This window comes from Moschus berezovskii, chromosome 15 (genome assembly GCF_049115385.1).
Source record: "Moschus berezovskii isolate FMDL1 chromosome 15, NW_MosBer_1.0, whole genome shotgun sequence".
NCBI lineage: Eukaryota > Metazoa > Chordata > Mammalia > Artiodactyla > Moschidae > Moschus > Moschus berezovskii.
In genome coordinates this window covers 4,275,986-4,299,699 of record NC_142474.1, presented here as the reverse complement: position 1 = coordinate 4,299,699, position 23,714 = coordinate 4,275,986, and the positions used below count along the sequence as shown (strand labels likewise).

General features: G+C 53.6%; 1 protein-coding gene across 5 annotated transcripts in view; it reads right to left on the bottom strand.

Annotated features, from left to right (window-relative positions):
• Positions 1-16,988, bottom strand: part of NFATC2 (nuclear factor of activated T cells 2) — a 162,754-nt gene extending 145,766 nt beyond the window's left edge. For 2 of the 5 annotated variants that reach the window (XM_055393739.2, XM_055393745.2), the window contains exon 1: positions 16,696-16,988. In XM_055393739.2, the coding sequence (XP_055249714.1) occupies positions 16,696-16,765 (70 nt within the window). In that variant the 5' untranslated portion in view covers positions 16,766-16,988. Of the gene's footprint in view, positions 1-41; positions 443-16,695 lie in introns of those variants that run through there. The other 3 variants (XM_088843663.1, XM_055393733.2, XM_088843664.1) reach the window with 2 other exon arrangements.
• Between the last annotated feature and the right edge of the window lie 6,726 nt (positions 16,989-23,714).

Sequence of the window (23,714 nt, the reverse complement as noted above, 5' to 3'; positions counted from 1 at the left end):
GCCCGGGCTCGGGGGCCAGGCCGGGGCGAGCCTCCACCGACCTTCGATAGGATTCAAATAGTCATAATCGAAGAGGATGGAGAAGTCGAACTCGTCTTGGGGGCTGCCTCCAGGCTCGTGGCCCGGGGCGTCCCCGCCGTCGGGGTCGGGCTGCGGCTCCGGGGCGTCCATGGCGCGCGGAGCGGCGGGCGAGCGGCGGGCGGGAGGGCGGCGGGCCGGGCTCGGCGCACTCCCGGGCCCCTCGCCGGCGAGGGCGCAGGGATCAGGAAGCGGGGCGCAGAGGCGGGCGGAGCGGCGGGGTCACTGTCCTCGCAGGGACACACGCGGGGTCCGGGGATGGCGCGCCCGGGGAGCCGAGCGGCGGCGGCGCGCGCTTCCTGCTCCGGAGGCACCTGTTGCAGCCCGGGGAGGGGAGGCGGGGACAGCGCGGCCCGGCCGGCGGGGCGGGGCGACACCCCGGGACGGGGAGGGCGGGACGGCCGGGAGGAAGCGGGCCGGCCCTGGTCCCGGCCGCAGCGCCCGGCGCCGCCGCCCCCACCCCCAGCCTGAGCGCTGCGCCCCAGGATCCGGACCCAGGATCCGGATGAGAAAGCCGCTTGTCCTTTTGCCCTGGGCGACCAGCTGACACAAACAAGCGGGGGGCGCGGTGCACCCGCTGCCTTCTCTTGCAGACCTGAGCCTCGGTGAGCCCGCAGCTGTGGCTCGATTGCCACCTCCATCAGTAACATCCAGGACTTGGCCAAGAACACTGGCAAGGCGCAAGTCCTACCTGCCTTTCCATCTACACCTCTTGGCCACCTGACATTTCCAGGGACCAGCAGGCACCAGACACTCTCGCCCGGGGACGTTTAGGTCCTGGTGGGGGAAGAGTCAGGACCCAGAGAAACTCCGGAACAAAGAGCATCCCCCTGGGCTGTCTGGAGGGTCCTCACCAGAGATGCAGGGGAAAGGCTGGGCGCTGGGGCGGCTTTGGTCCCCTCATTGGTCGGGGGCGGGGGGGGGGGGGGAGGGACGGCGGGTGGCTCCGGCAAGATGGCATTCGGAGGAACCTGACTGCTGGGCAGACCTGGAGGAAGAGTGCTTCGGAGGTGGGAACGAAAACCAAAAGAGGCAGAAGCAGCTCAGTGTGGCAGAGCAGGTCAGAGGGCAGTGCAGGTGGAGAGGGCGGCTGGGGACGGGTACACCCGGATGCTTGATCAAAACGCAGATCCCCGGGCCTCGCACTGGAGCCTGAGTCCGTAAGTCTGGAGAAGAGGCTCGAAGATGTGCATTTTTAAGCAAGCATCCAAGGTGAACGCTGTGAACAGGTACTCTTAGGGAACAATGCATAAGAACCGACTCCAAACATCCCCCCGCCCCCACATAAAACACTTCCAGGGGGCTTGCACCAAGTTAGCTCAAGTCAGAAAACAGACTCACAGCAGTAGAGGAGTCGACCAGCGGGCTCCACCCTCACAGCACACTGGCATCAGCTGAGGCGCTTTTAAAAATGCCTGTCACCAGGTTCCAACCCAGACCCACTGAAGGTGTTTTCTTTTTAATGACCTCCGATGACTCTAAAGGGCGGCCAGGGTTGAGAATTACTTGATTAGAAAAGGAGGTGGGAGAGGTTCGGGGGTTCCCTGAGAGCCACATCTTGACCTGAAACGGGGACTGACTCGGATCCTTCCCCACATGCCAGAGGGGTGGAGAAGATGCCCTCTTTCAGGGGGAGCCATCTCGGCTCCATTAAGCGATTCCTATGAAGCTGTCAATCATTGTGCATTGCCCAGACCTTTACTGGGCACCTGCTAGGTGCCAGGCACTGCTACAGATCCCAGGGATGCAGCCATCGGCAGGACCAGGTCTCTACTACCTCATCGTGTTTACATCCTGTTGGTAAAGAGATACGGCAACGAATAGGGTTTTCCAAATTGCACTTAGACCACTGACCCCTAACCCAAGTTACACGTGAGCCTCACCTGGAGAGCTGTTTAAAAAAAAAATTCAAGAGGCTGGGCCCCAGGAGGGGCCAGTTACAATCAGAATGTTTGAGACTCGGGCATCAGTATTTTGTAAAAGCTCCCCAGATGCTTCCAGTGTGTGGCCTGGGGTAAGAATCACTGGTTTAGACACAAACTCGCTTCCAGGGTCCTGGGCCTGGATCAAGACTCATGCATTTTCAGTCTCGGGAAACTCGTTCTGGTTGCCAGAACGTAAAAAAAAAAAAAAAAATCCTCTTGTTTGTTTCTTAGGCATAAACATACACATTCCAGGTGTATCCAGCAAGTATCCTAGGGGTGGCTGATAAATTTAGGTGGAGGAGAGGAGATGACCCAGGCTAGGACTACTGATAGCCCAAGTATCCAGAAGGAGGGGCCTCCCAGGTGGCAAAAGAATCTACCTGCCAATGCAGGAGACATTAGTTCGATCCCTGGTGGGGGGAAGATCCCCTGGAGAAGGAAATGGCAACCCACTCCAGTATTCTTGCCTGGAGAATCTCATTGACAGAGGAATCTGGCTGACTACAGCCCATGGGGTTGCAAAGAGTCGGACATGACTGAGCCACTCAACAACACAACGATCCAGGAAGAGATGGATGCTCCTGGGTCCCTGTGACAGGACTCAAAGTCCAAACCCTGAAACTTGGCCACGGAAAATCAAAGGAAACAACCCGTCCTTGTGCTACAGATGAGGAGAGGCTAGCATCATCCTCACTGGTCCCTTTTCATCCCTCCAGCCATGATGATTAAATGCCTCTAATCTAGTGGACATCTGTTGATTCTGCCTACTTGGCGTCATTTCCCGCTTCTTCTGGTAACAACACCCCAGTGTGTTCCTTTGAGAAACTACTCTTGATGATGCAATTTTAGTAAAATTATCAACCCAGTTGTCCCATACTACCCTGGCAAAGGAGTGTACAAATGACCCAGGCTTGGCCAATCAGAGAATTTTATCCCCATTAGCCTATGAGATCCACTCGGGCAGGAGTCATGATTGATTCAGTCACAGCTTTATGTACAACGGGTGTGTGGATATGCAGATAGATAAATAAATGGATGGATGAGTGGATGTTTGGATGACGGATGGATGGGTGAATGGATGGATGGATAAGAGTCTGACTGTCCTCGTGTATATAAGATCCTTATATTTGTCTTTAAGGACCCTCCTCTCTAAGACCTAATCTGGCCAGCCCATTGTTTGGGCAAGAATCTAAATTCTTACCCCCAACTGACATCCTCGTGAGATAGCCAATAATAAGAAGAGATAGTAAAGGTAAAATCACCTTCCATTTGAGAAATTGCCTTGTGAGAAAGGGTCAGGACATGGCAAATAGCACTCTAATTACCTCAGGTGTTCCTCTGAACAGTAGAAATATTTTTTAAGTTTCTAGAATCCGGAATCTGCACCAAATCAGAGCTCTTAAAGGGAAGGGGTTCAGACTAGGTCCTGACCCAGACAGAGTTTCTGCTACAGCACGGGGAAGTGAGAGAGTTTTCTTCTCTAAAGGCCACTTTGAAGGTTGGGGCTTGGGTTGGGGGATGGCATATTTTCAATTCCAAAATAAATCATTTGTGCTGTTAGAAGCAAGGAGCAGAATGCATGACCTTTATGCATTCAGAGGCCACTCCAGGAGTGTGGGGTGGGATGGAGGCCTTGACAGTGCAGCTCTGTCAACCTGCCCTCTGCCCCGCCGCTAACCTTGTGGAGGCCCTGGCCTTTGAGCTTTCCTGCAGGCTCCCCAACAAAAGTGCAAGGGGAGGTTACTGAGGCCGCTGAGGGTCTGCAAATCCTAGCACACGTCTGATCCTGGCCCAGGATTCCAGCTCCACTCAAAAGCACTGACTCTAGTGTATAATTACAAACTGAGACAAGTGCCATGAAAGGAGAGAGGACGGCGGGACAGAAGCTACGACAACGTCAACACGGAATCCAGGAAAGGCTTCCGTAGGGAGGTGATACTTACGCTGAGAACAGAAGGCTGAGCAGAAGGCAGCCAGCGAGGAGTGAGGGGAAGAACTAACAGCCAGCTGGGAAAGTATGTGCAAAGGCCCTGAGGCAGGAAGCATTGGAGGAACTCAGAAAAGACCGGAGGGGCAGGTGCTTGGGGACGGACCAGAAGACGGTGTGAGGTGAGGCTGGGGCGTTAGTGGGGCCTTCATGGAGAATTTCGGACCTAAGACCAATGAGAAATGACTGAAGTACATTTAGGCAGGTACGTGGCAAGATCATATTTGGGGTTTTAAGCAGTTGCTCTGGGGTCTGGGTGGAGAAGAAACTGCAGGTGATGAGGTTTACAGCAAGAAGACCAATTAGGAGGTTCCTGCAGCCATCCAGGCAAGAGATGATGGGAGTGTGGGCCGTGGTGAGGAAGGGGACAGTGGAAGCACACAAAGGCGTGCGCACCCTCACCCTCTAGTCCGTCGTTGAGTTCTCTTTCCTCTTCCTGGCTACCTCTTTAAATAGGCAGCATAATCTGATTGCACGTGAATACAAACACTCAGAGTATACCGACCCTCCCACCCACCCCACCGCACCCCACCGCACCCCACCGCACTCCACCCCAGGTGGCTCTGAGTGCTGAGGCCCCTTCAAGCAGACCCTGGAAGGACCACCCCTGCCCCCAACACGTAGCTCTGCCCTCCTTTCCCCCTTCCGGTATGAAGCTCATTTTTAGCCTCAGTCTCCACCTCTCCCTGGGCTCCCCCGATGGCTCAGCAGGTAAAGAATCCACCTGCAATGCAAGAGACACAGGAGATATGGGTTTGATCCCTGGTTTGGGAAGGTCCCCTGGAGAAGGGAATGGCAACCTGCTCCAGTATTCTTGCCTGGGAAATCCCATGGACAGAGGAGCCTGGTGGGTTGCAGTCCAAAGGGTCACAGAGTTGGACAGGACAGAGCGACTAAGCAGCGATCCTGTCGCACCATCCATTCAACAGCTGCATCTGGGCACCCAGCAGGCGCCTTGGAGCGCACCTGTCCAAACCCACCTACTTATCATCCGAAACTGCTCCTCTCCCACAGTTCCCAGCTCATACCACCCTCATATTCATCATGTTCTCCCACCGAAAACCAACGAGCAAGTCCTTTATTTCTCTCTGCTCACACCCACAGGCAAACCCTCAGCAAACCAAGAAACCCCAAATCCCATCGCGTTTCACCAGCTTCACTGTTCTGCCTCCAACCCCGGCAACCCTGGCTCACGCCATCTCTCACCCTGATGACTATCCCCCCTGGTCTCATCACTTCCACACTGGCCCTGACATGGAGCAGCCAAAGGGATATTTTGAAAGGGATCCCTGTAAGGGCCAACATGGAAGTAAGAAGACGAGGTAGGAGGCTCCCATAGGCGTCAGGGAGTTAAACACAAGCGCCTTGACCTACAAGGTCCTAGATGAGCTGCCCCACGCCAGCTCCCTTTAGGCATCATCTCCAGCCACGTTCCCTGCTCTGACTCCCTTCTGCCACCCGCTCCTCAGTCGTCCAGCTGTTCCTTGAAAAAGCCAAGCATGGCCCTACCCCGGGGCCTTTGCACCTACTATTCCACTGATAAATGTCACTTCCTTGCTTTGTTCATTCCTCAGCTCAAATGTCAGCTCCTCAGAGAGAACATCCACGATCATCCCAATAAAAATAGCACCCCCTGGCCTCCTCTGTCCCGACTCGGCTTTGTGTTCCTCGAAGCCCTTATCTTGGCAGCGTATTTTATTCATAAGTACGTTTGCTCATCTTTTTCTGCCTCTTCTCAATTGACTGTAAGCCCCACAAGAGCAAGAATGTTTGTTGTATTGACTGCTGTCTCTAGGGCTGTCAGATGTGGTGAACAAAAACACGGGACACCCAGTTAAATTTGAATTTTGGACAAACAATGAACACTTCTGTTTTTCAGCTCAAGTATGTCTGGGTCCCAGAGATCATATGGGACATACTGAAACTAAAAAAGCATTCGTCGTTCGCCTGAAATTCAAAGTTCACCAGACATTCTGTATTTTAATCTGGCAAGTCCAGCTGTAGCCCCAGATCCTGAAGTGTTCCCAGGGCACAGTGACGGGGTGAAAGAACAGTGCCCAACAGAACTCACACTGAGAGATATCTCAGAACACGAAGTGGCATCAAGAGGCGAACCTGAGTCCCTGGTTGCCTCAGTTTAATGGGACTTGTCCGGAAATCTGGTGTTTTGCACAACCGGTGGCCCAGCCTCTAGCATGGTTGTGACACCTGTAATTATTTTTATGTAAATAACATTTCATCTGACTCAGTGGCTTCAGGGAAATTCTGCCTGTACATGCTTTTTTTCTTTTTCAAAAGGAAAAGAAAAAAAAAATGACTTGTAAAAAAATATGCTCTGGTATAGGAAATAGATTCCTGGGGTCATTATAACAAAACTGATGGATTTGAATCCAGTCGCTGCCTCCTCTTCCAAGCTGGACTTCCTAGAGGTCAATGGCACCCACAGGCATGGAGACATCACTGTTTGGCCAAGGCTGGGGTGGCCATGTGGTACCATCAGGAAGATCACAGAATGGGGGCCCAGGGTCCAATCCAAGTGCTTCCTCTGAACCACTCTGTGACTTTAAAGCAAGTCAGCTGGCCTTTCTGTGCCTCAGTTCTTCCATCTGTAAAATGGGGGCAGTAAATCAGCTCGTACCTGAGGCCCCATTTCAGCTGAGAGTCCAGGAGGCTTTAGTGCTAACCTGAGCAGCAGCCAAGGTCATTTTCATGGGTTCAGCCTGTGCTGTCGTACGGGGCCCCAAGCCCAGAGGACCACAAGGTCTAACACCCTGCCATCACCATCTTAAAATTCTTAATAATATTTGAACCAGGGGCTGAGAATTATCTTTTATGCTGGGCCCTGCGGACTACATAGCCAGCCCTGATGGCAGCATGTAACAATTAAGTCACACGTTCTCAGTCCAAACCCCACCTTCCCGAAGACTCCATCGTAATAGAAGCTTAACTATAAAATGTAGGCCCTGAAATGCGTCTAATCAGAAAAGTAGGAACTCTCCCATATCTCAGAAAGGACCTCCCCTCAATTTAAATACATCCGAGGAGTATCACCCTAGGTGCTAATATTTTAATTTACAGATGGATGCATTTGACTCCTCCAGGACTGGAACCAGAGAGAAGCAAGTGAGGCAAAATTCAAAAGGGAACCAAAAACCTCAATAATCCAATACACTATATTTTCACAAAACTTTTTAAAAAATAAATACAAAGAAAATCGATGTTAGGCAAACCATTACACTGGGAATAAAGACAGGGTCAGTATTAGTGCTGTATGGACCCATTCTAGACCCTGAGGTAAAAGGAAAAATGAATAATAAAGATCTTGTCTTTATTTAAATTTTTTTCTTCTATTTTTGGTTCATCGTAAATTCTTGATCCATTTTTGTGGTATTTATTTATTTACTATTTTGCCCTGTAACATGTGGGAATCTTAGTTCCCTGACCAGGGATCAAACCCACGCCCCCTGCAGTGGAAGGCAGATTCATAACCACAAAGTCCCTTTGCATCAATTTCGATTTCTAAAATATTTCGACCACTGAGTATCCTGGCGTCCCCTTCCACATTGCCTCCCCTCAAAGCCAGTTTTCAGGGATGAGCTCCTCATGATTTGGGGGAACCACAAGACAGTTTCAAACTTGACTTTCACTCCAATCTATGATCAACATCATCTTTTAAAGCCTGGACAGGACTTCTCTGCTGTAAGAAAGACAATTTCCAGGAGAAGATTGAAGCTGAAGGCAGTTTGTCGAAACTGGCGCCACCCCACCACCCTGCCCCACTACCACCAGGCAGGCAGAGAGGGTTAAAGCTCCAGGGAAACAGGGATCTACGAAAAGCCGGAACCCAAATGGAGGTGTGGACTGTAAGGAGACACCCCTTCGCACAGCAGCGGTGGTCACAGGCCTGCAGGAGCTTAGCCAAACCCATCCTGCAGGCATACTATGTTTGGCCTGCCCCATAATTTTTTTTAAAGTCTGAACTAACATTTTCTTTTTTTAATTAAGAGCTTTCATTTAAAACTTCAAGTGTCCGATGGCTCCCCAAAATGGGAAGACCAGGCCACATCGGACCTGTATTCCCAGGTGGCCCCGTCACCTGCGGCGAGTAGAAGCCGCCTCTTCCAGGTGATTCTTCTGCTCTCAGGTCATCACCGCCCCACCCGCTGCCCCTGTCCACCCCTGTGGGCATGTGGGCACCAGACCCTGGTCCCCAGGCCCTCGACTCCTTCGCCCTGGTCCCTGCTCACCTACTTTGTCCTGGCTTCATCTGTCCTCTTCATCCCTTGCTTCCGTAGCACATTCCCTTCCACCTTATGGAACTGACATTTCACAGGAGAGCACGGTCAGCACACTCACCTAGCCCTTAAACTGTGGTTCTTGCCTTTAATTAAGCAGGAGGTGTCACCATCCCTCTGCCAGGGGAGCTTCGCCTTCCACTGAATCAGAGCCTTAATGGCAGGCAGCAGAGGGCTAGTTAGCTAGGGGATGGAACACTGGTTAGTCTTTGCCCAACCCCAGAACTATTTCTTAACCGTCTGCCATCTCCCTTTGTCCACCATCACCCTTCTGCCACCCGGCCATCTCCCCAGATGACCGCACCCCCAGGATCAGGGCTCCCATATCCATCCTCTCTCCCTCCCTAGTCTTGCAGACTCGAGCATCTCTGTCGAGTTCATAATCTATGAAGTCAGAGAGGGATGCAGACAAGCAAGCTGACCTCAGGGATCTCGAAGCCACCAGCCTCCCTCCAGCACAACCACACCCAGCCCCCTCCCAAAAGACCACATGGCCTCCGCTCTTGCCCTCTGTCTCTTAAACTCCTCTATCAACACAATCAGTAGACTTCATCAAAACGTCTAGTTCCTTTGCGTGTAAATGGTTGCACACATGATTGTGCCTCTATGTGACTTTACAAAAAAAAAAAGAACTATTTTTAATCTTTATTTGACTTGCAAATGTAAACGAGTACCCCTTCTATATCTTGGATATTCTCCACACCACCCAGCCCGTGCCTTGTAATAAGTCCTCCACAAACCCCTCTGAACTCACTGGTTGAGTGACTGAACCAGGTCATCCAGAAGAGACCCCAAAGGCTTAGAAGAAGGTCGATTTATCCCAATCAGGAAGGACTCTTGTAGGTTAGTTGTTGTTTAGTCGCTAAGTTGTGTCTAACTCTTTGCGACTGCATGGACTCAAGCCCACCAGGCTCCTCTGCCCATAGGATTCCCCAGGGAAGAATACTGGAGTGGGTTGCCATTTCTTTCTCCAGAGGATCTTCCTGATCCAAGGATCCTACCCGAGTCTCCGGCATTGGCAGGCCAATTCTTTCCCACTGACCCACCAGGGAAGCCCTTGAAGGTTAGTAGGCTGAAGAAAATGAACAACTTGGCTTTGAAACACTACAATAATAGTGAAAATGGCAGCTAACAGGCACTGATCACTGTGTATACACTGACAGCCGCCCACACCTGACCTGCAAACTCCAAGCTTCCACTATGTATAACAATTACTGTCAGCCCGCTGCTCAGTTAAAGAAACTAAGGCACAGAGCAGGTTGTGATGCTACTTTCGAAGTCACACATGCCGCCACGGAAGTGGTTTTGTCCCACAGCAGTCTGATACTCATTACTGAGTCACAGGGTTCCTGGGTTATTAGCTCAGGGTGGATGCGCTAAGGGACGTTTTTGGATCAAGATGAAATGCCGAGAGAAGCCTTCTGAGTCCCAGTGAGAGCAGAGAGGGAAGGAGGAGCTGCGGTGGGGAATCCAGGCTGGGCAGAGAGGAGACCCACAGGAAGTGGTCCATATTATTCACAACACTAATGGCAAATGCCCTTGAGGGTCAAAGATAGGGACCACCCCTGCGCAGCCCCAGGACTCAAGGGAGCACAGTTTGGGGACCAAAAACCTGTCTGTTTCTGCAAACAGGGAAACACCAACTCCTCCCCACTCCCTGCTCCCCACACTGGTCCCAACCCCTGTCATCCCAGCCCAGGCCACTACAGTCGCCTGCCACCTGTAGTCTAAGCATCCCCTATTACCTGGGAGAGGTTTCCCACTTAATGGTCAGCGTGATTCTCTGAAAAGACTCAGCGACTCACACCCTCAGTGACTTCTGATTTCCCCAGGGCCTCCCCATTACCACGAGAATGAACTTCAAACTGCTCACAAAATCCTGCTGGGTCCTGCCCTGGCCTGCTTCCCCCACCTTTCTATTCATATCACACTTCCCCTCCCTCCCTTTCTGTTTCAGCCTCACGGGGCTGGCTGCTCCTTGACTACCCCAAGCACAGCTCTCTCCTCTGGGCCTTGGGGCTCACTGTTCTTTCCACCTGAGATACTGTAGAGACAGATCCCTCCCCGTTCAGAGGTCAATGGATAAGACACCTTTAGAGAGGAAGGGACCCACGAGTGTGTGTTGAATTACATCCTCTCCCCAAATATGCTTAAGTCCCAACCTCAAGAACGGGTGGCTGTGGTCTTATTTGGCAAAAGGGTCTTTGCAGATGTGATCAAGTCCAGATGAGGTCCTCAGAGCTAAGGGTTCAAATCCAACGACTGGCATCCTTGTAAGAAGAGGAGAGGACACGCATACACACAGGAAGAAGGCCACGTCCAGTCAGAGACGGAGAGCAGAGACACGCAGCTAGGAGCCGAGGAGCACTGGGGACCACTGGGGACCACTGGGAGCTAAAAGAGACAGGAAGGGGTCGTGCCCTAGCGCCTGCGGCGAGAACACGGCCCTGACACCTTGATTTCACACGTTCAGTCTCTGAGACTGTGAGAGAATAGATCTCTGTTGTTTCAAGCCACCCGGTTTGTGGTAATTTGCGATGGAGCCACAGGAAACTCAGACGCCCACGCACCACACACCTACAAACAGAGTCCTTCGCGGCTCTGTGCCCCTATTATGGCCTCTGGCACTTAACGCCGTTCCACATTTATCTTGGAGGTTCCTGGGTGGCTCCCCTGAGGTCTGCTCGAGAGGACAGACACCCTCTGTCTTGTTCACTTTACCCCCAGCCTGTTGAAGGGGAACTGGTACGTCGGAGATGCTTGAAATGATGAAAATGAATTAAATGGTCAAGGGGGCTTCTAAGAGGAGATGAGAATGAGTTGGACCTTGAAGAAAAATGTGGGGGAAAAAAAGGAAGCAGGGACCCCGGGGTGGAAAGACGGGCTCAGGCCAAGGCTGAGGGAAGGACTGGAGGGTGCCAAGGAGTGGGTGGGAAGCCGGGGCCTGCTCCCACAGCAGCCGCGGTGCCGGACACGGGCACCCTGGCGGCTCAAGGCAAAGAAATGCGAGGCAGAGATGAGGCCAGTGAGAGAGGCTGTGAGGAAACGGGTCCCTCCTGGCAGGTCCCAGCTGGAGAGGGCAGGGATGGGGCCGCCAGAAGCTCCTCAGCGGCCCGGAGAGGCAGGTGGAAGGCAGGAGAGAGCCACACCGCGAGCCCGCCCAGCTCACCGACTGGCTGGGCGGCCCTGCTGCAGGAAGCAGCGGAGGCAGGGCCCGGCAACCCTTAAAAGCAGAGCTTTCAGCATCGGCGCTGCCCTCTGAACGCCTTGCAGGCCCCATCTTGGTTTCCTCGTCTTGAAATGGGAGGATCATACTCAATTCCCGCCAGTCAGCTTATCTGGGGAGAATCCACTAAGATAATATCTGCTACGTGCTCGGCCCTACAATATATATAGTCTGGTGGGGAAAACAGATGCCCTCCTTGCGATGACTGTTCAGCCTAATGGGGAGCAACGTGGTGCAAGGGGATTGCTTCAGAGCTTTGCCACCAGCGATGTGACCTGGGCACAGTGGTCACCCCTCCCTGTGCAAGACAGGGCTGGTTGGGGGCCAACGCGGGGGCCCGCGGAGAAGCGCTGGGGTGGTGCCTGGCAGATACGGGGCACTCGGGAAGCGGTGGCGGCTGTCACGGTCTCGGTGCTGTTGTTGTTGGGAACTGACTCATTCCAGACAACAGCTTGAAAGCGTGGGCCTATTGGATGACCCCCAAGGAAGCCTGCTTAGGTCACCAGTGCTTGGTGGGAAAACGCGCAAGTCAAAACCAACTTCATGGTCAAAAGGAGGCGGAACGAGTGAGCCAGAGGACGGTGCGGTGCTTCGGCGTTTAAGTCTTAATTCCGTGGCCTGAACAGGTCAAACGACCCTCCTGTGCATCATTCATTCATCCTCCACAGAACAAAACGCACTGAGAACCTGCTGAGCATCAGGCATGTTCCAGGCACTGGGGCCCCGGAGTGAACAAGACAGCTGTGGCTTCTGGCTCCTGGCATTCAGTTCTGGAGGAGGACGCAGACATGGCCTGGACAACGACCATCAGTGTGAGAAGCAGGGGATAGGAGAGGGCAGGGGGGGCTGGGGAGGGCACAGGAGGGCCCCACCCAGTGTGGGGGTCAGAGTCTCGAACTCCTCATCTGGCAAAGGAGCAAAAAGAGGAACCTGCGCGCTTCTTCGAGGTAAGAGCCGGAACACTCGATCGCACGTGTGTGTGCTGAGAGCCAGCCAGCGGGACACGCCTGGGAAGCACTCGGTAACTGTTGCTGTTTTTCAGGTTGGGTTTGGGGTTATAAATAGTGAATTAATGCATTACACAACAACAATAGCAGCCCTTATTAACTGAGTGGTTTGAGGTCCATGCTGCTTACTGAAAGACTGGAACTCCCCACAGAGTGGTAAATGACAGCTGTCATTCCCTCCAAGGGGCTCTGCGGCCTTGAGACCCTCCCTGTTATTTTTGCTTTTGTTGTTTAGTCGCTAAGTCATGTCCGACTCTTTTTGCAACCTGTGGACGGTAGCCCGCCAGGCTCCTCTGTCCATGGGATAGCCTAGGCAAGCATACTGGAATAGGTCGCCATTTCCTTCTCCAGGAGATCTTCCTGACCCAGGAATTGAACCCGCATCTCCTGCACTGCGGGCGGATTCTTTACTGCTGAGCCACCAGGGAAGCCCGAGACCCTCCCTTTTTGTCGCTGTTCTATCTTGAGTCATGTCTGACTCTTTGCAATCCCCTGAACTGCAGCACACCAGACTCCCCTGTCCTTCACTATCTTAGACCCTCCCTACAATTTGGCAAATGAAGACTTAAAGTCTGGTCCAGCAAGGGAGTCTCCTGGGACACTGCTCCTGCCATTCTGATTGGTTGATATTCAGTTGCTACATATAGTAACCTACACTCCAGACTAACACTTTTCTAAATGTGGGGGAACTGAGGCAGGGGGGAGTGAATCACTTGCAGGAGGTCATGTAACCAGCAAGTGGCAGAGCCAAGGTCTGAACCTCTCACTCAGATCCCAAGCTGTTGACGACTTGGATATAGAACAGAGAGTCACAGAAATGGACGACCTGGCCCTGTCCTCAGCTGACTTAAGAAAAGTTCTTAATAAAGGCAGGAGCATGTGGGGAAATGAGTGCTTCTCTCTGAACTTCTGGGAAGAAAAGGAAAAGCCCAGAAGTCTTCCTGGAGGAGTCGCGGACTGGGAAGCCAGGGAGGGGCTCAGCCAGGAGCAGGGGGCTCTTGGAGCGGGTCTGGGTTTTGTGTGGGAAGAAAGCAGTACTGGCTTTATGGCCCCCTGGCCGTCCGGGGACTTTTAGTCCTCCAGTGGAAGTGGAAAGATGGTGCTCCTGAGGCAAAGCAAGGCACTCTTGCTGACTCACCCTCCACTCGGGACAAATCAGAGTCTGCCTCAGTTTCCCCGTCTCCAACAAGGATGCTTGTCCCTTCCACACCAGCCCCCTCACACAGACTTCTTTCTCTTCCAGGGTATGGCAAGGGCCAACATAACGTTGGCAAAAGAGACCAGGAAGAGGGTCTGGCCTTCCTCAGTCCTCATCCGTCGAACGGTGCGATACCAAATGATAATAACAGTAAGAAGTTCCAGAGACAGCAGAGCACGTGGTCAGGAGCCTAGGTCTGAGTCCCAGCCTCCACTCCCTCCTCCAGCACTTTCGGGGCACAGTGGCCCTGACAATGAACGACTTCACACGTGTCAAACCCTCAGCCCTGCCGTCCCCAGTCAGCGCTCCTAACGCGTTCTCACCCCCGTGGAAGGTGACGAGCGCTTGCCACGTGCTGGGCTTGGTGCTACAAACTTGCTTTGTGATCCTGGGCAAAGCTGGTTCTCATCGTCCTCAACTGTCAGAAAATAATAACGTCCAGTGTGTGTTCAGTGCATGTTAAACACAGAGGTAAGTGTTTTATAGGCATGATTTCATACGATGCTCATCACTCCCCTGTGAGGTCATCACTGTCATTATTCCCTTTTACAGACGAGGAAATGGAGGCTTGGCAAGCCATAATCCTAGCCCAACCTGTGTCACTGTGAGGCTCCAAGAAGTTACAAAGTCTCTTGAGAGGTTTAAGGTACTGCGACTCTTCAAAGAATTTTTGCCATGAAATCCAGTTTCTATATCAATATAAGTTACTGTTTTGCATTTTAATAGGAATCACAGGGTATTTATCCAGTCTTGACTATAAGCACAGCAGCACTTTAGATGCTTTACGTGTGCCACCTCACTGATTCTCACACCCTTCTTTAAGGGAGACAATATTATTGGCTCCATTTTACAGATGTGGAGACTGAGGCCCATAGAGTTTAAGTCACTCACCCAAGATCACACAGCTGCAATGCAGTGAAGCAGAAATTCTAAACCAGGCAGAAGGCAGAGAATTTGGGTCTGGGAGTGAGCAGAGCTCACCCTGAGTTTGTTTATTCCTGAAATAGTTTCCATCATCCCACTGCAGATAAAACTGAACACACCTCCCTCAGATCTTCAGTTTTTCCCAGGGCCTCGGCCCAAAACTGCCCAGCAAGTTCAGTGTTTTCTTACCACACAAATAGTTCTATTTGCTGTTTGATGACCCCGCCCATCTGCATGCACCCTGAGATCTGCCCCTCTGTTCCTGGCGGTGTTCGAGTGTGAAGGGCCATCTGAGTTTCCCTCAGGAGACCCCGATGTGGCACAGTCAAAGCGCCTCTCATGCCAGCTGTCTCTGGTGCCTGGAACTGCAGCCCGTGTGCCCAGTTGCTTTGGCATGCCAAGAGTCCTTTGCCGGGAACAACGCGGTGCCCTGTCTCCCACATGTGGACACACACTAGCACGCACGTTCTACGGTTCCTGGACACACGAGCATGTGCTGGGGAGGTTAGGCAATGCACGTTCACACACAAAATACCCACACCTCCAAACCTTGAGAGAGGACCAAGTTCACAAACCTGGAGCAGAGGCGTAGCAGCCTCAACAGAAGGTGAGGCTCGTGTGAGATCACACTGTAAAACAGAAGTCTCCTCCCAACTCTCTTTTTCCAAATAGACTTCATTTTGGCATTTGTCTGTCCCCTACCCCCACATCATAACATCAAACGCTGCCTTTCAGTACACATGGCATGGCAGTAAAAACGCATTCCCGTCCTTAATATATCTGTCGCCTGTCTCAAAGCACCCCTTTTACAGGTGATGCGATATTAGTAATGATTTTGGTCATTATGTCATAGGCTTGACCACCAGCCGATGACTGGATAAACTGGTACCAGTGAAAACGTCCAGAGTGCTGGCAGGGTCTTGCTTTCAAAAGTGCAACTTAGCTAAAAATATGTCATTGAGGTCCGCTGTGGCAAAGCACACCATTTACCTAACCCAAGGCGTTTGGCCCCACTCCGGTTTTCAAAAAAAAAAAAAGCCCCTCAGGTTTATTTACAGAAATTGTCATTTCTTCCCCCTCAGAACTTTAATCAGCCACGCAGAGCACAAAACCTACATTCAACTCTGATTTTATGACACGAGGCTAACTCCTCCTACGCATATTTATTTCATTTAACTCTTGCAGCCCTGCCCTCTCGGCCATGCCCCCAACTATTAGCGGGACTGGCCTCCGAAAAACACATCCCATCGCCTAGTTTCCACTTTTCAAGTCCAGTTGGTTAGTGGACAGCCGAAACTCCTCAACAATCCCAAACCAGATGGGACATTTTCATATCATATTCGTATAGGTTAAGCCCCTCCCGTAAGATCTAAGTAGTATGATTCCAGGGCGAACTCCAAGAGGAGGGGAAAAAAGAGACAGAAACACGGAAAGGAGAGTGTAATCAGATCGCGAAACAAACTGATGGTACATTGCACTTTAAAGGGGGAACTGGAGAACTGAATCCACTAGGCACATCAGGAAAAAAAAAAAAACGGGAAAGAAAATTGTTTAAATGTCCCAGAGCATCTGCGGCTCTGTTAAAAAGTAAAGCCTTCATTACTAGATAGCAAAGTACCAAGCCTGTTCTCCTAAAGAAAAAAATAAAAAGCTAAATGATGATGATAATGATGATAATACCGCTGAATGACATCTGCTCTCCAAAGCCCAGCGCGGAAATGGTTAAGCAGCCCGCGGTTAGTAGCGAGAATCCCTCCGGGTGTCCCACGGAAGGGACCATCCTTCTGACAGGCCGGCCCGGGGAAGGAAGCCCGCCCGGGGCCGCTTCGCTGCCCCCGCGCGAGGTGGTCGCAAGTCGGCGCCCCCGACGCCCTCCTTGGCCAGGCCGGGGGCGCCGGTCCTCCCGGCCACGCTACCTGCGCGCCCTGGGAAAGCCGAGTCCCCGGGCCTGCCCGCGCCCTCCGCCGGGAGCCGAAAGCGCCGGCCGGGCAAAGCAGAAGGGAAAGGGCCGAGAGGCGGGAGGAGGAAGCGGCCGGATGGGGCGGGGGCAGTTACCTTGGTCCACAGACCCCATGGCGCGGAGGGGCTGGCAGTGCCCCCGGCTCAGCGCAGCCTCTCTCTGCATCTGGAGCGGACCGGGGCTCGGCGCGCGGGCTGAGAGGGCTCTGCGGGGGCAGACCCGGAGCCAGGGGGGCGCCGTCCTCTCTAAAGCATGCTCGGGGGGCTGCCCTGGCCGAGGCGCCCGCGAGCGGCCCGGGAGCTGCGCGCCGCCCGCCTCCCGGCTCCCGGCTCCCGGCGCGGTGGAGTCGGCGCGGCTCGGCGCTCGGGCTTACTCGAGAGGGAACGCGACTTCCTTCCCCGCGCTCCGTGTTTATAGGCTTTCAATGCAGTAAAATAACGGGATTCCCTCACTGTTTCCTCCTGTTTATCCAGCGCCATGGAAACCGCTGGATCCCGTCCATCTCCAAAACTAAGGGCTTTCCTGCAAACTTCACACTCAGGAATCCATGACGTCGCCCGCTCCGCAGCCAGCCAGCTCCGTGGCTCCCTCGGCCGCCAGCACAAGTCCCTGATTGTTCGCGGAGAAAAGTCAGGGAGACGGAGCGATGCGGGCGACGGCGAGGGGAAGGGGGTGGGGGCGTGGGAGTGTCCAAGTCGGTCTTGCCCGAGCTCCAGGCGGCCGTTCGCAAGGATCGCCCGGCCACCGCCTCCCTCGCCCGCTGCAGCCTTGCATAAACCCTGCCCAAGGCTCCCAAGCGCCCCCAGACCCGCGACCCCCGTCTTCCAAGCGGGCGTCTCTCAGAGCAAGTCGCCCAGGGCTCACACGGACATCTCAGGGGGCCCAGGGCCCCTGGACACTGCCTAGGGGGCCCTTCCCTGTCCCTGGGGACACCCGGCTGCCCAGCATTTCTGTGCTCAGGACTGATGGGGAGGAAGAGGGAGGTGTGGGAAGAGTCGGGGGGGAGGGGAGGAGGGAAAAGAAATAAATAACGGTGCCTGTGTCAACTCTCCAAGATTTTTTTTTCAAAGAGGTCTATTTTTAGATTCATTTAGAAAACCCAAGGTTTCCAGTGATGCTCAGAGGCTCCAGCAATAATGAAATGGCCAAAGAGACTCCGAAACCAGGCAACCCATGTGTTTACACATGCTCTGAAAAAACAGGAAAATAAAGGGAAGGGATGTCATGAACTCTGCACAGCCTCCAGAGGATGGTCCGCGGGATGCCACGCGTGGCCCCCTCAACAGGCCACGGACCCCGGAAGGGAGGAGGGGTGGGGGAGGTGCTGCTGTCAGAATGCTCTTTCTGAACTCAGCCTGGTTTTCCCTCTCCACCTGTGCGCAGGGTGGGAAATTGGGGGCTCCCCAGATAAAGCCGACTTTGCAAATGGCCATTTCAGACCCTGTTGTGGGCACTGATAAAACTGCGGGTAGCACCCAGCCTGGTGATGACTCATCAGCGCCTCCCCACTTTCTTACAGACCTCGAAGGGACGTTGAGAGGAGCTGGCTCCATTGGTGGGACCACACTGTGTTCCACGCCTTGACCCAATGGAGCCTCGCTGGGCTCTCGGACATGACCACCCCTGCTGGAGACGAAGTCCCACAAAGACCCCCACTCCCACCCAGCTCACTTCAAAGCCTGCTTCAGGCAGGGTGGCCTCCAGCTTAACTAACACCGTTCCCCCCCCCCCGCAAAAAGCAGCTGTATCTGCCCACCTACCATGCAACCTTGCCTCGAACTCCTTGCAGCCAGCCTCCCAGTAGGGGAGCCTTCTCCCCCACTTTCTGCAAGGGAAACTGAGGCTCAGAGAAGGCAGATGACTTGCCTGCTGGTTTCCCCGGCAGACACTGCAGGGCAGTCAGGCAGGTCAGGGAAGAGATTCTTTTCAGGGAACCCTACTGAGGAAGACCCATCCTCTGAGGTCCCGGCACCCAATTATCTGGGGGCAGGAATAGGGTGACCACCTGCCCCGGTTTGCCTAGGGTCAAGGTGGTTCCTGGGCTGCAGGACTTTGAGTTTTAAAGCCGGGAAATTTTGGGGCATGCTGAGACAAGTGGATCATCCTGACCGTGAACGAACCTCCGCCTCACCTTCCTTTCATGGGCCCAGGCCTCTGGGGTAAGGCTGTAAGCCGTCCTCACTGCAGACAGCCTCCGCATGCAGCCTCTGAAGAGCAACCCAGCTCTGCTGGGGTCCTCAGTAAATGCCTGCACCTGGGTCCCCTGCAGAGTAACGCAGACACTGGGAGGAGTGAGCCCAGCGCTGTCTGCTAGCGTCGCCACTAGCCACATGTGGCCCTTAAAATTTAATTAATAATGAAATAGAGAGCTAAAAGTTCTTTGATGCAGAAGCCACATCTCCAGCACTCAGAAAGCCACCTGTGACTGGTGGCTACTGGGTTATACAGAGCAGAAGAGAAGAGCTCCATCCCTGCAGAAAGTCCTACAGGGCGGGGAGCGCTTAGGCAACCTGAGCGGCAGCATAAAGTACAGGCTCTAGAATCAGAGGCTTGGCTCTGCCACAGGCTCACTTACCCAGTCTGTAAAATGGGAACACTATGAGCGCCTTCCTCAGGATTGATGTCAGGATGTGATGCTAAGAACATTAAAGTATATAATAAACGCTTAAAATGTATATAATGTATGTCTGTATACATATACTGTGTATATATATGGATGTGTGTGTGTGTAGGTTTTCTTATGCTTTCCTACACTCAAGGACTGAGTAGTCAATAAGGCGGGATGACTGACCCTGCTGTCCACGGCCTCTGCCTCCACTGAAAGTGAAGTGAAAGTCACACAGTCCTTTCTGACTCTTTGAGACCCCATGGACTATATACAGTCCATGGAATTCTCCAGGCCAGAATACTGGAGTGGGTAGCCTTTCTCTTCTCCAGGGGATCTTCCCAACCCAGGGATCAAACCCGGGTCTCCAGCATTGCAGGCTGATTCTCTAGCAACTGAGCTATCAGGGAAGCCCCTTGCCTCCAGACTTCCCTTTATTAAACACAACTGCATCCAGGGCCTAATGCATCTTCTATGCAACATCTAGCCTGTTTCACACTCCCACTGAGCTTGACGCTGGAAGCCCTGTTTACAGATGAGCAAACCGAGGCTCTGATGTCCACACAGCCAGTCCAGATCAGAACCCGACTCTGTTTGGCCAGAACGCCTGTGTTCTTGGCACCACCGCCCCTGCCTCCCAGAGGCCTCCCTGGAAGCTGAGGTCTCAGAGGCCAGCAGGGAGGCAGGAAATGGGCACGCTGGGCCCTCCTCTGCCAGACTCATTATCGGGGATAATTTTAGACTCCGTCCCACCCAGGCTCAGGCCTCGGAGGCGGGCCCGGTCTGCGCAGGTGCCCTGCGCTGCTGAGAGGGGGACGCCTTTTGGAACTCGACAGAGCTGGCACTCAGCACAGTTTTATAGAGCCCACTCTTTGTCACAGTTAAGCATTTTTCCCTTTTAAAGCACATTAATACTACAAGGAGTGGAGCCGGGGGAGCCGCAGCTGAGTCACCTAATTTGCCCTTATGGGCTGCAGCTTTCAGCTTCTTAGTTTAGCTGCTCTTGGTTCCTCAGACAATTTCTTTCCTCTCCCAGTGCCAGGGCAAGAAATATTTTGTCCTTTTGAACTGAACCACCCACTGTTTTTCACTTCTCTCGAGCACTCTCCCTTTTTTTTTTAAGGGATGCTCCGAGGGGGGTGGGTGGGGAGCTTCCGCCCACTAAATTATCCACGAAAACTCCCAAAAATAGAAGCTCTCAGCTGGGGTGGGAAGGCGCCAGCAGATGGGGAAAAAGCGAGAGAGAAGCTGAATCCAAGCAAATAGAAGGCGTCCAGGTGGCCGTGGGGAGAAAGGCCCAGGGAGAGTGTCAGGCATACGGGCTGAAGGAGACCTTGAGTCACCGGGGAAGCCTTTTATTAGAATCTCTCCCCTCCGACAGCCTCCTAAATAAGAAACACAGGTATTTCTGCTGAGACATCACTTACTGATGCTGCCCAGACAACTGATTCAACACCAGGAGTATTTAAGAGGGCTTGGGCAGCTTCGAGACGAGCAACCACAGGTCCTCTCGCTGCGCTGGTAGCCCGGGTCCCCCTCACCCGTCGGTCACCTTGACCGCCAACCCCTTCCTGGCTGGAGGGCAGACAGCAGTTAGAATGCATGGGTCTGGGCTCTGTGTATCTCAAACACAGAAGGTGGGAGAGACCCCCACATACGGAAGCCAGAAGGACGAGGGTGACAGACCTCTTATCACATGACCGTTGCCTGAGCACTTGCTGTGGGGCAGGTGGAAACTCACTGCCTCCTCTCAGCAACCCCAGGATTATCATTCTGTGGAGGAAGAGACTACAGCACAGAGAGGTTATGCAATGTGCTCTAGGCTGCACAGCAAGGGTGTGGCTGAGATAAGGTTGGAACCCCAGCTACCCAGTTCTAGAGCCCAATTCTGACCCACCAAGCAGTGCTGCCTCTCAAGTGGCAACTCAGTTGCTGCACTGAATATATGTGATTATATCTATATATATAATTACCTTCAGCAGAAAGCCCAGAATCCCCTGGGCAACCCACAAAGGTCTATCAGATTTACCCCCATCCCTTCCAGCCTCATCGCTCACCTCTGACACCTCTGAACTCCATGCTTCTGCCTCCAGAAGCGCTCAGAGCCCCTGAACCATCTGAGCTTAACTTCCTCTCCTCCCTCTCAGCTCTCCTCTCTTGGGTAATCCCACTGGCCTCCAGGGCTTGCCCTGGATAGTGTTTCTTTGAGGAGGTCTCTGCTTCCTCAGGCTTCCCTGGAGGCTCAGCAGTAAAGAATCCACCCGCAATGCAGGAGGCGCAGGTCTGATCCCTGGGTCGGGAAGATCCCCTGGAGAAGGAAATGACAACCCACTCCAGTATTCTTGCCTGGGGAATCCCACGGACCGAGGAGCCTGGCGGGTTACTGTCCACGGAGTCGCAATAGAGTTGAACACCACTGAGCAACTAAACAACAGCAGCGTCCTCCCCTGTAAAATGGAGCGACACCAACCTCTTAGGGAGACGTGAGGACCTGAGGTGTTATATCTAATGAAGCGCTAAGGGCAGTGCCTGGCGCACAGGAAGCACTCGATAAATATATAGGCATTAAAATTGCTCTCAGCTTGCCACCACACGCAGCAGTTACACGAGCACCCGCATCCACCAAAGATACCGTTTCAGAGCTCTCTCATCCCTCCTAGAATATAATCCAGGTACCTCACCATGGCTGTCAGAGCCAGCCCCTGAGAAGGTCCCGGTGGTGCCCGCCTGGGTACTCCTATTCTTGTCCAGCCCCCTCCCACCCTGCGGAACACTAGGACATCCCCAAATGGCAGCGTGGGACCACTAAGCTAGGTTATAGAAGAAGTTTGGCTTCTGTTTTGAGATCTTGGCTCGTTCCCTCAGGGGGGGGCAGCCGGCCACCACGCTGTGACGACCCTCAAGCAGCACTTGGGTGAGATCGCGCGATGGAGGAGAGAGGCCTCCTGCCAACAGCCAAGACTGCAGGTGAGGCAGCCACGCCAACCACGGAAGCTGCTCCAGCCCACAGAGACATCACACGCGTGTTCCTCTAAGCCTAAGGAACCAAGCCTGCAGGGAACGAACGGCGGCCTCCAGGCCCTCCCTGAGCCCCGCATCCTCCCTCATCTGCCCCTCCCCCGCTCACTCACCCGCTGCAGCCTCGCTGTCCCGCCCTCCCTGGCCCCACCGGGTGACTTTTGTGCTTCCTTGCCCCTCACCTGGATCCCTCTGTCCCATGACCCCTCACGGCTGGCTTCTTTGATCCTCTCAGTCTCAGCTCAAACGTCGCCCTATGAACACATTCTTCTATGACCCTCATCTTCAAGACGGGCTCCTCTGCCCTGGAGCCCAGCCCTCCAAACAAGTCTCCATCACAGGGCCCGCTGTATTCCGGTAGAACATCACCACTCGCCACAAATAAATGACATATTCAGTATTCAATCAGAGGTCTCCCCGTCTTCCAACAAAATATACATGCTGCAAGCGCGGGACTTTGCTTTATTCTCAGCACCAAGAATGATGCCTGGCATACGGTGGGACCTGCGAAAGTTTTGTTGAGTGAATAAGAGAATGTAAAAATTGTCTCATCGGTTCATTTAGTCGGTTATGACTCATCTCCCACTAGATTAGGAAAAGAGGACCATGCCCGCCTTACTTGGGGTTTGGAATGATGTCTGGAATTGGTGGGTACTCAGTAAATAATCCTATCGCATGTCTCCCGAGTGATGTCTATGTGCCAGGCCCTCCCAAGCCTCCTCACGTACTAACATTTGGTCCTCACAGTCCTGTAGGAGGAAGACTACTATTCTCCCCATTTTGCAGGTAAGGAAACTGAGTTGCAGAGACCCAAGGTCCTCAAACAGTAAGAAGCAGACAGAGCGTGAACTTGGACAGTGGCAGCCTAGCTCCGGAACCACACTCCCAGGTCCTGTCGAGGCTTGTCGAATGACTGGCAGGCCGGCCTGAGCATCTGGCCACCTTCTCAGCCGGCTGGGGAGGACCCTCGCTCGGTCACATGGCCGAGGGGGTGGCTGGGATGCTCGGCTGGGGTTGGCAGGGAAGCAGGAACGGGGAGGCGGCTGGGCAGCTGGAGAGGCTTTCCCCGTTTCCAGGCGATGGAAAGGTTCACCTCATGCGGAAAGAACGCCCCGTTCCCTGGCTGTGGCGAGGAGCGAGGTGTCTCCCCGGCCTGGTTCATTTCAAAATACATTGTCTTGCTTCTCATAGCCTGCCTGATCTGCTCTCGGAGGTTCTCATGACGGACTGTTCCCAAAATAATACCCGGCGCCGCTTTTTCCAACTCAGAAGTGCTGAATCTTGCTACCTCCCAATCAGCCGCTGGCTGCCTCCCAGAACCCTGGTAATCCCAGGGTCCCCCAAGCCGGAATGTGACCCAACAGGGAGATTTCCGAGGCATTTGGAGAGAACCCCGGACGCTCCCTGCCAGCTCATCGGGCTGCTGACGGCGAGTTTCCAGGGAGAGCCTGCCCCCGCGGCGGGCGCCCTCCGCCGCTGCACCGGGGATGG